At 46.2% G+C, this 16684-nt stretch overlaps 1 protein-coding gene across 1 annotated transcript in view; it reads right to left on the bottom strand.

Moving 5' to 3' along the window:
- The window catches only part of GAS2L1 (growth arrest specific 2 like 1), a 63837-nt gene extending 47419 nt beyond the window's left edge, over window positions 1-16418 (bottom strand). Inside the window, exons 1-2 of the mRNA XM_068240177.1 lie at window positions 15777-16418; window positions 12076-12725 (exon numbers count right to left, since the gene is read on the bottom strand). Coding sequence (XP_068096278.1) covers window positions 12076-12699 — 624 coding nt within the window. The 5' untranslated portion in view covers window positions 12700-12725; window positions 15777-16418. The remainder of the gene's footprint in view (window positions 1-12075; window positions 12726-15776) is intronic.
- Between the last annotated feature and the right edge of the window lie 266 nt (window positions 16419-16684).

The following is a 16684-nucleotide window of genomic DNA, read 5'->3' as shown; positions in this document are numbered from 1 at the left end:
TATTCAGCTATATATATGTAACTGCAGTGTCCCTGCAGAGAGATGCAGCAGCTGAATTAGGAAATCTGCACTGGTCTTGCTTGGGTGGTGTGTGGATCCATATCTTCTAAATCACTGATCCAGAGTAAATATGCAGATTCTGTATCCTGGCACCACTGGCTGCCCAACTGGTATGTGTGTAACACAGCTGAAGCTGAAAAGCTGACATGACAGCCAGGCATTTCTTATGCAGTAATGTAATAAGGATGGCAGTCTCTGCATTCAACTCTAATGCAGGTTTTCTGTACAGTTAACACGGCCTCTGCTATAAAAACACCAACATGTAGGCTGGATGGTTATCATACCTCAAAGCCTGTGTTTGTATTACACACATTAAGGAAGGATTCAGCAAGAAGAATGTGGAAGCTGTTTGATACAGGTTTTCCTATTTGTAGGTCTAATACCAAAACACCATTACTATTCCTACTAAACAATAAAGCAAATATACTGCATTATTCACATTGCACCTGCAGGTAATAAAATGCAGCAAAAGCCCTCCCTTCTGTTTATGAATAATATTTAGTATTTAAACAGCGCCAGAGTGTATATATACAGTACTTGTCACTAAATGTTCCTCAAAGGGGCTCACAATTTAATCCCTACCATAGTTATATGTCCACCGTAGTCTAGGGCAAAATGTTTAGGAGGAAGCCAACTACGGTAACTTATCTGTATGCTTTTGGGGTGTGAGAGGAAAACTGAGAGCCCAGACGAAACACAGGGAGAGCATACAAACTCCATGCAGATAGTGCAATGGCTGGGATTCGAACCGGGGACTCAGCAGTGCAAGGCAAGATTATTTACTATGCCTGTGCTGCCCACAAGTGATTTTTAAAAAGGTATCTGCCCAGAACACTGTCCCCTTCCTCCACCTCCTACACTGGATAAAGGATGACCCCTAATGCCATCCCATCTCCCCAGAACCCTGTCCCCTTCCTCCACCTCCTACACTGGATAAAGGATGACCCCTAATGCCATCCCATCTCCCCAGAACCCTGTCCCCTTCCTCCACCTCCTACACTGGATAAAGGATGACCCCTAATGCCATCCCATCTCCCCAGAACCCTGTCCCCTTCCTCCACCTCCTACACTGGATAAAGGATGACCCCTAATGCCATCCCATCTCCCCAGAACCCTGTCCCCTTCCTCCACCTCCTACACTGGATAAAGGATGACCCCTAATGCCATCCCATCTCCCCAGAACCCTGTCCCCTTCCTCCACCTCCTACACTGGATAAAGGATGACCCCTAATGCCATCCCATCTCCCCAGAACCCTGTCCCCTTCCTCCACCTCCTACACTGGATAAAGGATGACCCCTAATGCCATCCCATCTCCCCAGAACCCTGTCCCCTTCCTCCACCTCCTACACTGGATAAAGGATGACCCCTAATGCCATCCCATCTCCCCAGAACCCTGTCCCCTTCCTCCACCTCCTACACTGGATAAAGGATGACCCCTAATGCCATCCCATCTCCCCAGAACCCTGTCCCCTTCCTCCACCTCCTACACTGGATAAAGGATGACCCCTAATGCCATCCCATCTCCCCAGAACCCTGTCCCCTTCCTCCACCTCCTACACTGGATAAAGGATGACCCCTAATGCCATCCCATCTCCCCAGAACCCTGTCCCCTTCCTCCACCTCCTACACTGGATAAAGGATGACCCCTAATGCCATCCCATCTCCCCAGAACCCTGTCCCCTTCCTCCACCTCCTACACTGGATAAAGGATGACCCCTAATGCCATCCCATCTCCCCAGAACCCTGTCCCCTTCCTCCACCTCCTACACTGGATAAAGGATGACCCCTAATGCCATCCCATCTCCCCAGAACCCTGTCCCCTTCCTCCACCTCCTACACTGGATAAAGGATGACCCCTAATGCCATCCCATCTCCCCAGAACCCTGTCCCCTTCCTCCACCTCCTACACTGGATAAAGGATGACCCCTAATGCCATCCCATCTCCCCAGAACCCTGTCCCCTTCCTCCACCTCCTACACTGGATAAAGGATGACCCCTAATGCCATCCCATCTCCCCAGAACCCTGTCCCCTTCCTCCACCTCCTACACTGGATAAAGGATGACCCCTAATGCCATCCCATCTCCCCAGAACCCTGTCCCCTTCCTCCACCTCCTACACTGGATAAAGGATGACCCCTAATGCCATCCCATCTCCCCAGAACCCTGTCCCCTTCCTCCACCTCCTACACTGGATAAAGGATGACCCCTAATGCCATCCCATCTCCCCAGAACCCTGTCCCCTTCCTCCACCTCCTACACTGGATAAAGGATGACCCCTAATGCCATCCCATCTCCCCAGAACCCTGTCCCCTTCCTCCACCTCCTACACTGGATAAAGGATGACCCCTAATGCCATCCCATCTCCCCAGAACCCTGTCCCCTTCCTCCACCTCCTACACTGGATAAAGGATGACCCCTAATGCCATCCCATCTCCCCAGAACCCTGTCCCCTTCCTCCACCTCCTACACTGGATAAAGGATGACCCCTAATGCCATCCCATCTCCCCAGAACCCTGTCCCCTTCCTCCACCTCCTACACTGGATAAAGGATGACCCCTAATGCCATCCCATCTCCCCAGAACCCTGTCCCCTTCCTCCACCTCCTACACTGGATAAAGGATGACCCCTAATGCCATCCCATCTCCCCAGAACCCTGTCCCCTTCCTCCACCTCCTACACTGGATAAAGGATGACCCCTAATGCCATCCCATCTCCCCAGAACCCTGTCCCCTTCCTCCACCTCCTACACTGGATAAAGGATGACCCCTAATGCCATCCCATCTCCCCAGAACCCTGTCCCCTTCCTCCACCTCCTACACTGGATAAAGGATGACCCCTAATGCCATCCCATCTCCCCAGAACCCTGTCCCCTTCCTCCACCTCCTACACTGGATAAAGGATGACCCCTAATGCCATCCCATCTCCCCAGAACCCTGTCCCCTTCCTCCACCTCCTACACTGGATAAAGGATGACCCCTAATGCCATCCCATCTCCCCAGAACCCTGTCCCCTTCCTCCACCTCCTACACTGGATAAAGGATGACCCCTAATGCCATCCCATCTCCCCAGAACCCTGTCCCCTTCCTCCACCTCCTACACTGGATAAAGGATGACCCCTAATGCCATCCCATCTCCCCAGAACCCTGTCCCCTTCCTCCACCTCCTACACTGGATAAAGGATGACCCCTAATGCCATCCCATCTCCCCAGAACCCTGTCCCCTTCCTCCACCTCCTACACTGGATAAAGGATGACCCCTAATGCCATCCCATCTCCCCAGAACCCTGTCCCCTTCCTCCACCTCCTACACTGGATAAAGGATGACCCCTAATGCCATCCCATCTCCCCAGAACCCTGTCCCCTTCCTCCACCTCCTACACTGGATAAAGGATGACCCCTAATGCCATCCCATCTCCCCAGAACCCTGTCCCCTTCCTCCACCTCCTACACTGGATAAAGGATGACCCCTAATGCCATCCCATCTCCCCAGAACCCTGTCCCCTTCCTCCACCTCCTACACTGGATAAAGGATGACCCCTAATGCCATCCCATCTCCCCAGAACCCTGTCCCCTTCCTCCACCTCCTACACTGGATAAAGGATGACCCCTAATGCCATCCCATCTCCCCAGAACCCTGTCCCCTTCCTCCACCTCCTACACTGGATAAAGGATGACCCCTAATGCCATCCCATCTCCCCAGAACCCTGTCCCCTTCCTCCACCTCCTACACTGGATAAAGGATGACCCCTAATGCCATCCCATCTCCCCAGAACCCTGTCCCCTTCCTCCACCTCCTACACTGGATAAAGGATGACCCCTAATGCCATCCCATCTCCCCAGAACCCTGTCCCCTTCCTCCACCTCCTACACTGGATAAAGGATGACCCCTAATGCCATCCCATCTCCCCAGAACCCTGTCCCCTTCCTCCACCTCCTACACTGGATAAAGGATGACCCCTAATGCCATCCCATCTCCCCAGAACCCTGTCCCCTTCCTCCACCTCCTACACTGGATAAAGGATGACCCCTAATGCCATCCCATCTCCCCAGAACCCTGTCCCCTTCCTCCACCTCCTACACTGGATAAAGGATGACCCCTAATGCCATCCCATCTCCCCAGAACCCTGTCCCCTTCCTCCACCTCCTACACTGGATAAAGGATGACCCCTAATGCCATCCCATCTCCCCAGAACCCTGTCCCCTTCCTCCACCTCCTACACTGGATAAAGGATGACCCCTAATGCCATCCCATCTCCCCAGAACAATGTCCCCTTCCTCCACCTCCTACACTGGATAAAGGATGACCCCTAATGCCATCCCATCTCCCCAGAACACTGTCCCCTTCCTCCACCTCCTACACTGGATAAAGGATGACCCCTAATGCCATCCCATCTCTTCAGAACCCTGTCCCCTTCCTCCACCTCCTACACTGGATAAAGGATGACCCCTAATGCCATCCCATCTCCCCAGAACAATGTCCCCTTCCTCCACCTCCTACACTGGATAAAGGATGACCCCTAATGCCATCCCATCTCCCCAGAACCCTGTCCCGTTCCTCCACCTCCTACACTGCATAAAGGATGAACCCTAATGCCATCCCATCTCCCCAGAACACAATCTACTTCCTCCAGCTTCTTTTCTATTGGAAATAATATATGGGAGTGGGGCCACTAGACACCGATGAACTGTATAGGGGAGGGAGGACGACTAGACACCAGGGAACTGTATAGAGGAAGGAGGAGGCATTAGACACCAGGGAACTGTATAGGGAAGGGAGGAGGGCCACTAGACACCAGGGAACTGTATAGAGCATACATGTCAAACTCTGGCCCGTGGGCCAAATCTGGCCCTCAGAGCCATCAAATTTGGCCCCCTAGTGGTTTCCCCACTTTGCATTATGGTTGGCCCACTCTACACCACCAGAAATTCTATATTGGAGGTGAAGCCCTAGAACACCAGGAAAGCCATATGGGGGAAGTAGGGGAAAAGCACTAAAACACTAGGGAACTCTATAGACAAGGGAGGGTGGTCACTAGACAGTTGGGAACTGTATAGGGGAGGGAAGAGGCATTAAACAACAGGGAATTGTATAGGGAAGAGAGGAGGGACAGTAGACACCAGGGAACTTGGTAGCCACTAGACATTGAGGTTGGCCAGCGACTTGGTCTCAGTGTTTAAATTTGGCCCACTATGTATTTCAGCTTGAAACCCCTGGTATAGAGGAAGGAGGAGGCATTAGACACCAGGAAACCGTATAGGGGAGGGAGGAGGGCCACTAGACACCAGGGAACTGTATAGGAGAGGGATCGGGGCTACTAGACACCATGGAACAGTATAGGGGAGGGAGGTGGCCATTAGACAGAGGTTGCCCCATGACTTGGTCTCAGTGTTCAATTTCAGCCCACTTGCATTTGAGTTTGACACCCCTATTCTACACTGTAATGTATTACTGCTGATCCCATCCTTCCTATCCAGAACCATATTCCCTTCCTCTAGCTTCTACACTATGTGATAAATGAACTTCAGTGACATCCCCTCTGTCCAGGACCCTATCTTTATTTATTATCTGCTCTGTGTAAAGGGTGAACTATAAATGCTATCCCAGGCCCTTCGTTGTGAAGAACGATCCCTTTGTCATCTGACTGGAACCATTTCTCTTTTCTCCACTTTCTACTTTGTGTAAAGAATCATTATGACCACGAAGCGGACTGTCTAAGGAGCACTGGGTGACCGCACCAACTTTCCTCTCCACACCGTCCTCCTGTATGCAGCATTGCATATTCTACCCTCATATCCTTCCACCACCACAGCCTGTACTGAGTTCCTGCAGTGCGAAAGCTTTTACATTTGTCAGATGTAAACACTAGTCTTTAGATTTGACAGTCTGCCCAGTTTTTTTGTTCTTTTTAATTAAATAAAAATGATGCATACCTTAAAGGAGTACATAAAGGTTCACCATGAGCTTGCTGGTTAGTCTGTACCATAGAAATTGAAATACAATATAACATCTCACAAAACCACAGACTTACAGTGCATGTTATTGGTCGCTGAACTCTGTATCACATTGTTTTAGAACGAAGGAACACTGAGGACATCCTGACCCAATACTGTGTCATGTCTACAATGGCTATTTACAGAATAAAGGGGTGTATGCATGAAAGCAGCTAAATACTGAAATGGGAAAAATAACAGTTATGAAACGCGGATGGCCGTGCGTTCAGAACGCAACGCGTGAGAACGCACGCCATCTGCGTTTCTATGCGCTGCCGATCCCGTTCATTGAAGTGAATGGGTCAGCCGCGTGTTTTGTGAAAAAATGCGTGAAGCAAGCGTTCCTGGACCGCACTGCAGTGTGAACATCAGACAGTGCAGTCTATGCACTGTCTAATGTCGTGCGGGTCGGCCTCCTGCACGGGTTCCCGAAATACGGACGGCAATGCGTGCAATGTGAACGGGGCCTGAAAGGAGGACATAGAAAGGAACTGGCATTTATAACAAACAATGGCAATAATTCTGCTGAAAGTAAAGACACAGGAATGAAGAGTCTCAGCACTTCACTCATATTGGGAGGACTACACCCCTCCTCTACAGCTGCTTATTGCCCTGGAGATGAGCCATCTCACTCCAGCTCAGGCTTCACACTGTAGTTTTAGATAGTGAGTGAAAGTGTAAGAACAGCTGTGAAGGTTCCTCTCTCTTCCTGCTCTGGTAAAAACAATCTTCCCAGTGGGCACATGAAGACAGAAATGAGAAGAATATTTGTCCAACACAACAAACAAAGCCTGGACCACAACCATTAATAGAATATTTTAAAGGACACCTGAAGTTAGAGGGATATGGAGGCTGAAATATTTATTACCTTTTAAACACCACCAGTTGCCAGGCATCATTTGATACATTACTAGTGTATGAATTACCCAAGTAAAACCAGAATGTGGCAAATCCAGTCAAACGTCAGACAGACATTTGATGCTGCTGCATGCTTGTTCAGGGTGTATGGCTAAAAGCTTTAGAAGCAGAGGATTAGCATGACAGCCAGGAAATTTGCATGGCTTAAAAGGAAATAAATATATGACTTTTCAGGCCAAGGAGCACTTTCTCAAGTGCACACCAATGTACATGTACCAATAAGAATTGCTTTGTTTCCATACTAGTTCTTTTTGTAGCATGGGGAAGTATTAAAAAAAGGAAAGGAATGGCTGGACTTTCCCTTTAGTCTGAGGGGAAGCCATTGTCTCTTCCCATGGAGCAAGGCTCCATTCTCAGCACAGCTATAGGCTTCCTACACAATGCCTGTGTGAATTTGGCAACATATCACCACCAAGAATGGGTTGAGGAGGGACCTCACAGTGAATGCTGCTGGGAAGATTATGCCTGAGTCAGCCTACATGTTGCATGCTTCACGCTTCGTTCAGAGCAGCAGTATGCAGTGCAAAGCAAATGCTTCACTAGGCAGTTGTAAATACTCAAACATTCTCCCTCTTTCCTTCTTGAAACATGCCCAATGTAACTGGCCTTAAAGTGGGGCTCTGGTCACAGAAATGGGACAGTATTGTTTCGCTAGACTGAAATTCAGTAGCCTAAAATGGTTTTAATTTGCCCCACACAGAAATTAATTGAAAATACAATTGGATGGGCATGTTAGGATCTCCGGCAGATACGAGTGATCAAATCTGCTGGGTAAAATTGACTAGTGTATGGGAACCTTAAATTGAATCAGGTTTAAGTTTTTTTGCCCGATTACCAGGTTCTGCAGCTATCATTAGCCTGTAACTGTAACAATTGTGTCAGGTTTCCACAATAAAACAAGTCTGAGGAATGCCCTCTAGCTTAATTTCTGAGGTTTTAAACCCTCAAGGTGGCTATACACTAATCAGTTTATGGTAGGTCAGGTAAATACTGTCCAGGTATCGATCATTTACCTGTTCTACCACTCTGCAACATTTAGGCACCTTTTACACTTAATGTGTCACCGCGTGGTGCGTTGCATGAAACCACTGCATCCTGTCGCAGGAGCAGCGATAGCCCTATGGGGTGATCACAGTGTGTTGCGGTGTGGCAGGTCCCAGCACGGTAATGCACTATATGGATCATGCTGCGTACTACAGGGTCGGTTCTAGACTCTTTGCCTCATGAAGCAATACATTGTGATAACGCCCTCCGACGTATGTTTAAAAAGCTGGACCAGAGAGGAGAGACACATTAGGCTTTGCATTGTAGGCACTGGCACAATGCTTACCTCCATCTGCTTTCTCCAAGACAGCATCTCCTCCTGCGTATGAGCGGATTCACCCCCGGGAGACTTGGGCGCAGGATACAGCCAGTATGGCTAATCCTGCTGCTGCACAAGTTTCCGGCGACGTTAATTACTATTCCCCCTCTAGGTCGAAGTGGATGGTGGCTATTGCTGGAGGCCGAATTACAGTGTTTTAATTTGTAACTTCAGCTCCGTCTTCTGACGCCGAAGTTACTCCCTGTGCACTGCTATAGCCGTAATTCCTATTATGGTCTATGGTGGCAACGGCTGCGCCCAAGTCTCCTGCGCTGGATTGCCAGCGTTCGTCTCCTCCTTGTTGGCTCGTAGCATCTGATCCCCAGGATGCCGGGTATGTGCTGCACCGGCATCTCATGTGACGCAGCAGCACGTAACAGGTTACATGAGGCACCGCTGTAGACATGGATTAAGGACGCTGGACGGACAGATGGAGATCCCATCGCTGGAACACTGAAAGCAAGTGAGTGAAGCGGCGCCGCGCATCTAGGGAGACGGGGAGTGCAAGGAGGAGACGTTTGGGGAGGGGAGTCGCCTCTTTCCACCTTCTAATTGTTGCCGCCCTAAAGCACGTGATTCACGTTGCTTCCTATTAATATCACAAAGTTACAGTATTAGGAAAACAAAACTTTGTGACTGTACTTTGTTTCTCAAATGCACTTCATTTTCCTTATGCAAAGGAGAGAGATACATCAGTGTGAAGATGTTAGGATCGTATATACACTTCAATAACCCTTCTATAAGGCACCTAATATACACATACATAGACTGACTACCACTAATAATATTTTTTACACTTAAAGGAGTACTGTAGGGGGGTAGGGGGAAAAGAGTTTAACTTACCTGGGGCTTCTATTGGTTCTCCGGTCCCCGCCGCTGGTTCACTTCTGGAATTTCCGACTTTAAAATCTAAAAACCACTGTGCCTGTGCAGCCATGTCCTCGCTCCCGCTGATGTCACGGGCACGGGACATCTGCGGGGGACCAATAGAAGCCCTGGGTAAGTTCAACTTCTTTTTCCCCCTACCCCCTACAGTACTCCTTTAAATAAGCTAATTCTGGACTGTCCATTAGAAGCCAGAGATGTTTGTGGTTGGCAGACCTTGGCATTGGCTAGCTTTTACCCCAAATCATTAATATGGCTTTTAAAACGGCATTTGCAATTAAGTGTGATTGTTATATGCTTAATTATCTGCATGTGGTGCAGAAAATCCTCTATGTGTCCAAATTAAAAAAAAATGGCCTCCTAAAATGAAAGACAAAAAAAGACAGCTGCAGATGAATAATTTATTCACCTGCAGTAGTCATCTCATTACTGACACAGAACCTCGCACATGCATGAAAATCACTTCCAGGCATTTTTCAATACCGTCCGTACTGAGTATTAAGAAGTATTACCGGTAGTTCTTTCATTGTCATATCCATCCTATGCCTTCTCAGCTTTGTCAGAGCACTCAGAACATGATAGCATGTCAGACTTGTGGCTCCAAAAGCTCCAAGCTTATTAAGGTCAGTGACTCACTAAGCAGTAAAAAACACAATAAGCATAGCAGCTAGATCCAGGTAATGAGTGACAAGGGTGTTGATTCACAAATAAAAGTGCATGTGCAACTATCCTCTGCTATTTTTATCATGCAATATTGTGCAAAATGTAATGCCCAGCAATAAAAAGGACATGAAAAAGTCTCTAACTTTTCCGTGATGCGATCGTAAATTGTTGGACAGATGTAGCTGGAGATCCGCCTGTAAGTCAGCCAATGACTGTGTTGCAACATTTCTCTGCATATGATAAATTAATGTAAAACTAAAGGCATTTTGAAAACATTCTAAATATGTGAAAAATGCAATGGAGGCAGTATTGAGCCTACATTCTCAACATGTACATATGATGGATTTGGGGATACTTGAACACATTTTATCATAGAAAGCTTTCAAATACAATGCATATATATATATACAGTGGAGGAAATAATTATTTGACCCCTCACTGATTTTGTAAGTTTGTCCAATGACAAAGAAATGAAAAGTCTCAGAACAGTATCATTTCAATGGTAGGTTTATTTTAACAGTGGCAGATAGCACATCAAAAGGAAAATCGAAAAAATAACCTTAAATAAAAGATAGCAACTGATTTGCATTTCATTGAGTGAAATAAGTTTTTGAACAATAAAAGACTTAATACTTGGTGGAAAAACCCTTGTTTGCAAGCACAGAGGTCAAACGTTTCTTGTAATTGATGACCAAGTTTGCACACATTTTAGGAGGAATGTTGGTCCACGCCTCTTTGCAGATCATCTCTAAATCCTTAAGGTTTCGAGGCTGTCTCTGTGCAACTCTGAGCTTGAGCTCCCTCCATAGGTTTTCTATTGGATTAAGGTCCGGAGACTGACTAGGCCACTCCATGACCTTAATGTGCTTCTTCTTGAGCCACTCCTTTGTTGCCTTTGCTGTATGTTTTGGGTCATTGTCGTGCTGGAACACCCATCCACGACCCATTTTCAGTTTCCTGGCAGAGGGAAGGAGGGTGTCGTTCAGGATTTCACGATACATGGCTCCGTCCATTTTCCCGTTAATGCGATTAAGTTGTCCTGTGCCCTCAGCAGAAAAACACCCCCAAAGCAAAATGTTTCCACCTCGATGCTTGACGGTGGGGACGGTGTTTTGGGGGTCAAAGGCAGCATTTTTCTTCCTCCAAACACAGCGAGTTGAGTTAATGCCAAAGAGCTCTATTTTGGTCTCATCAGACCACAGCACCTTCTCCCAGTCACTCACAGAATCATTCAGGTGTTCATTGGCAAACTTCAGACGGGCCTGCACATGTGCCTTCTTGAGCAGGGGGACCTTGCGAGCCCTGCAGGATTTTAATCCATTGTGGTGTAATGTGTTTCCAATGGTTTTCTTGGTGACTGTGGTCCCTGCTAATTTGAGGTCATTCACTAACTCCTGCCGTGTAGTTCTAGGATGCTTTTTCACCTTTCTCAGAACCATTGACACCCCACAAGGTGAGATCTTGCGTGGAGCCCCAGAGCGAGGTCGATTGATGGTCATTTTGTGCTCCTTCCATTTTTGAACAATCGCACCAACAGTTGTCACCTTCTCTCCCAGCTTCTTGCTAATGGTTTTGTAGCCCATTCCAGCCTTGTGCAGGTCTACAATTTTGTCTCTGACATCCTTGGACAGCTCTTTGGTCTTTCCCATGTTGGAGAGTTTGGAGTCTGCTTGATTGATTGATTCTGTGGACAGGTGTCTTTTATACAGGTGACTAGTTAAGACAGGTGTCCTTAATGAGGGTGACTAATTGAGTAGAAGTGTCTAACCACTCTGTGGGAGCCAGAACTCTTAATGGTTGGTAGGGGTTCAAAAACTTTTTTCACTCAATGAAATGCAAATCAGTTGCTATCTTTTATTTAAGGTTATTTTTTCGATTGTCCTTTTGATGTGCTATCTGCCACTGTTAAAATAAACCTACCATTGAAATGATACTGTTCTGAGACTTTTCATTTCTTTGTCATTGGACAAACTTACAAAATCAGTGAGGGGTCAAATAATTATTTCCTCCACTGTATATATACTTAAACAAGTGTTTTAGTTGATTAAAAGCACAAGGAGGTGTATGGAAAGTATTCATACACAATTTTGGAGTACTCCTAACCAGAGCGGAATTATCCACAAGGCAACCTAGGTAGGACCTTCATAACGGGTACATATAGTATTAATATTGAGAAAAATTGGTAAGCAACTCACCAACTCGTCCAGGTTCTTGAGATCACATAGGGTACGAGGAGGTTGGGTAGGCATGGCTACCCGTGGGTACCTGCGCTGCTCTGAGTTTGGTTTACCCCGACTAATCTCTTCATCAATCTCTTCTTCCATCTGAATGAGAACTGGGGCTGGCATCCCAAAGCGTGCCCCACGCCGGGCTACCTCCAGCAAACACAGCACAAAGCTCTTCTCCCCCCTTCTCAGCACCAGATCATTGGTTTCAAACATCAATACCTCTGGAATGCCAAGCTCCTTGCGGCACCAGCTAATGAAGTTGGATACATTGTCCCTGGCTAGAAATGAACCAGGCATGGCTCCTTTGACCTGAAATGTTACATCCTTTTGGGGCAGCCTCATACCAGCAGCAATTTCTGGATACTGTGTCCTAAAATCTTGTGCCAGATGATTTAAATTGTTAGCATGTTGACACAGTGTATACCCGGTCTCCAGAGAATCCATGAAGGTGCCAGCTTCCATATCCAGGTCATACAGCATATTGAGCCAGTCAGTGAGATCCTCCTTCATGGCTTCCAGGTACTCCTCGCTGGAGCGGAACGGCCGGATGCTCTTCGATGCAGAAGACTGAATTTGGCTTTGGTCTGCCATCTCTTCTCATTACTTTCCTCAGTCCCCTGTACAGTATTTCCAAAAATATATTATTAGTGCATAAGAAGTATTACATGGTATACAATAAAAATACTGCTTGACTATAAGGCAGGCATACACTGACTAACCAAATCATTAAAACTGCCTTCCTAACACTTTGTGGATCCACCATGTTTCACCAAACCAGCTGTGACTCACTGAGGCAAGGACTCAACATGTCCTTTCTCGTATGGACAGTATTAAGTTTTTAAGCACTTTCTGCTACAGTTACTCTTTAGTAGGATCAGACTAAACAGGCTAGGCTTTGCTGTCCACATGCATTACAGAACAGTGGGCACAAATAACCCTGTTGCTGACACCAGTTGTACATCTTTTCTTGGATCATTTTTGATAGGTACTAACCACTGCATTCAACAACACCTCACAAGTCTTGGTGTTCTGAAGATGCTCTGACCTAGTCATTTTGCAAACACAAGTTGGACCTTTTCAAAGCCGCTCAAATCCAAAGGCTTGCCCTCTTTTCCTGCTTTGAACACATTGTCTATAAGAACTGACTGTTTATTTGTGCCCAATGTATCTTATCTTTTGACTGGTGTCATTGTAAGTAGGTATCAATGCTGTTCGTTTCACCTGTCTGTGGTTTTAATACTGTGGTAGATGTATTAGAGAGAGAGACTGCAAATACTTGTGTGTTCCTGGCCAGATTGCATAGACAATGAGTTCAGTAATATGGTATGTAATCTCCTGCAGGTCATGTGTGTACAAGTTATGCTGCTGTAGAATGGTGCACCATCACACTTGTGGCAGCCAAACCTTTCTTTAGGTCCAGCATGCAAGGAGTTATCAGTTAAAAGTTTACTTGCTGTGCAAGCACAACAGAGTTTACAACATGCTGGACTTCTGAATTCATGAACTTTTATACTCAATTAACTAATGGGAATATTTAGGGGATGAGTGACTCTCGCCACAAAGTCCTCCACTATATGGCAATGTCATTTTGTTATAGCCCAATTGATGGGCTGATCACTGCCAACAGATTGTGTATACCATGAGCAGATTGTGTAGGTAAGCTCTCACACTACATGGATGTTTTAAAATGGCCAATCAAAATTGAAGTTGTGTACCAGGCTTCAGAGGAAACCACAGAATACACAGATACTGAACGACAGTTCAAGCTTGGAGTATGAACCAATTTATAAGCTCTACAACTGTCAAGAGATCACAACTCGTAATAGCTATTAAGCCCCTATAAGGTTATTAAGGTCAGGTTCCTTCTTTATCACTGGACTAATGGAAGGGTGTCCATACCTTTACATATGTCACCATTACTGTTTGATTTGCCCCTGTGTCTTCAAGCTGACGAAATTAAGGTAACAGTAACAATATGTTGTTTTTAATACACTGTTTTCTGCAGTAGCCATTTATAATGTTTCACTTACTTAAGTTAAATAAACATAATTTGCCTAGGAGCCCCCAAATATTTGCAAACAATTGTAAATTTCCCCCAACCCAAAATTATAAAAGTGTAACATACACACACAAAAATGTATAGTAAACAGATGAGACTGACAAAATCAGTATCATAGTCTTTTCATACTGATTACAAGCACATAGGAAGTCATTAGGTCTGGCTTATCAAGACAGGGGCAAAGAACACTGGAGCAACTAGTTATACACAGCCTGACTGACTAGATAAATAATCAATACCTATTGATCATAATGTTCATTGCATTAAAAACTGTGCACCTGGCAACAGACTCATCGGCTAATCAACTCAGATTTATTGGCAGTTTCGACTGCAATAGCAAGCCAAACTGTATGATATTCAGATAGAGATCAATAGTTTATCAATCAATAACATAATGTGGAAGATGTTTAATACTAATTGAATATAATGTAACCTACCACGCTTAAAGCTAAGTAGACAATCTGGCATGTGTACATGTATCCTCCAATGCCCTAAAAAAAATGCAGTGCCCGAGCCCATTATTCACCTTCCACTCCTTCCCGGAGAAGCCGATCTACCTTCCATTGCACCATTGTCCTATCTCTCCCCTCCATTGCAACAGGAAGTGTTGCTAGGCTATAGACTACCAATGCCTCTGTACAACACTTGGCTCCAAAGGGTGTACAATTCCATTCCTGTCTTTTCAGTTTCCATCAGAAAATCTTCCCTGTACAATCTTATCACCTTTATGTAGTATAGGGACCGTCAGATTGATAATACTTTGAAAAGATTATTTAGATCAGCTTTCACGCTACATGGAAGTGGTAAGATTGTAAAAGACTGTTCAATAAAGACTGGATAGTGTATGAAAGTTTATAGACAAATCTGTTTAGTTCCACTACCGATGTAGTTGTATGTCCAACAAACACTATGGTTATTGAGGAACTACGCGTGTGAGACCACATATACAAGTATTAGCCACACTTTTCAAACTCTATACTCTAGTTTTTTAACCCCCGCTATCTTTATAAACGAGAGAACATGAATTTTTCTTGGGGAGCTAGGCTGGAAAAGTGGAGAAAATAAGTTCCAGGAATACCCTGAAGAGGGGCAATGAAGCTCCACTGAAAAAAAGTGCTGATCAATTACAGTAAAAGTGGGAAGCAGCAGCTCCTCTTATATACAGTGACAAAAATTGGAGGTAAAAGCAAAAAATGGAGAACATGTGTTTGAGAAAATTTCTCCAGCTCTTTACTTTTTACCACTGTGTTCTCTGCATTTTTAGTAAACAGGTCTGTTTGCCCTGCTATAATTATGAAGATATTCTTAAAATTGGTGAACAATGAATAAAAAATGGAGAACAGAGGTGAAAATGGAGACTTTTACAACCTTTTAGTTCTTTCACAAATAACTTTAAACAAAAAAAACCATACTGATCATCTAAAAGATGGAAAATCACCCGTTCCCAGCTTTATACAAAACCTCTTTTTTATAACTAAGTAAAATAGTTATCAAATGTAGTGGGAAAAAAATCCCTTGACTATTAATAAGAATAGTGCTGGCCTAGGCAACAATCGTCTCCAGAACATGGAGCCCATACTAGTACTGCCCAAACCCTGAGCATTCTTACCTGAATGGCGTCACTTTTCCCTGCAGGGAGTGAGCAGTGCCCTGAGTCAGTGCTGCCACCCACCCTCCTCAGACACTGCAGTCCAGGGAGGGGGGTTCTGTTCCACTAGTGCACACACAAAGTGACGCTCTCATGTTGTCTATCGGAACTCGCTAGTGCCACTTCATCGGCTCGTAGCACGTCATGGTGACAAATCCTTTGCTGTCACTTGTTCTCCTTCCCCCAGTTTCGGTGCTGGTGGGCCAGCCTTGCCTCTTCCTCTGTCACAGCATGTTCCCCGTTTTCCAGTGAGGGAAGCGGAGAGCGCTCTGCCTCTTCCTTGCAGATAGCCTCCAGTTTTCTGCAATCCGGGCAGGGCAGGACAAGCCCAAGGAGGGGCGATGGAGAAGAGACTGCTAGAGACAGAGCCTCGCCCTCTGCACAAGGTTAATCAGGCAGTGTATAATCCTCTGCCAGTGTCTGCCCCGCAGACTGCTGCTATAGTCAGTGCAGTGCACTCCCTGTCAGCTGAGCGCCACACTGCCAAGTCACCAGCCAGCATCCTTGTCACATCGCGTTACTTTCTCTTCCTCTCCTGGACCAAATGATCCAACTCCAGTGTGAGCACGAGAGGAAGCCCCGGATTCTCTGCCCTTCCGATCGCTCTGTCTGTAGTTTGGTTATTAGGAGTTCGGGGAGGGACGGCAGCGCCTAGAAAAGGGAGCGCTTCATTACAACTTCCTGCCAGCCCGGGGTGTCCATTCATTGCTGGGAAAAGGGAGGGGGAACGGGGATCCGCATGGAGCAAGCAGCTCTCATTATACACTTGGGAATGGGGGCTGAACAAGATTTGGGCATAGCTCCCAACTGTCCCTTTTTGGGAGGGACAGTCCCTTTTTGGGAGCCCTGTCCCTCTGTCCCTTTTTCCC

This window comes from Hyperolius riggenbachi, chromosome 1, assembly GCF_040937935.1.
Source record: "Hyperolius riggenbachi isolate aHypRig1 chromosome 1, aHypRig1.pri, whole genome shotgun sequence".
NCBI classification, from domain to species: Eukaryota; Metazoa; Chordata; class Amphibia; order Anura; family Hyperoliidae; genus Hyperolius; species Hyperolius riggenbachi.
Note: the sequence above shows the minus strand (reverse complement) of the source record. Positions and strands in the feature narration are given on the sequence as shown.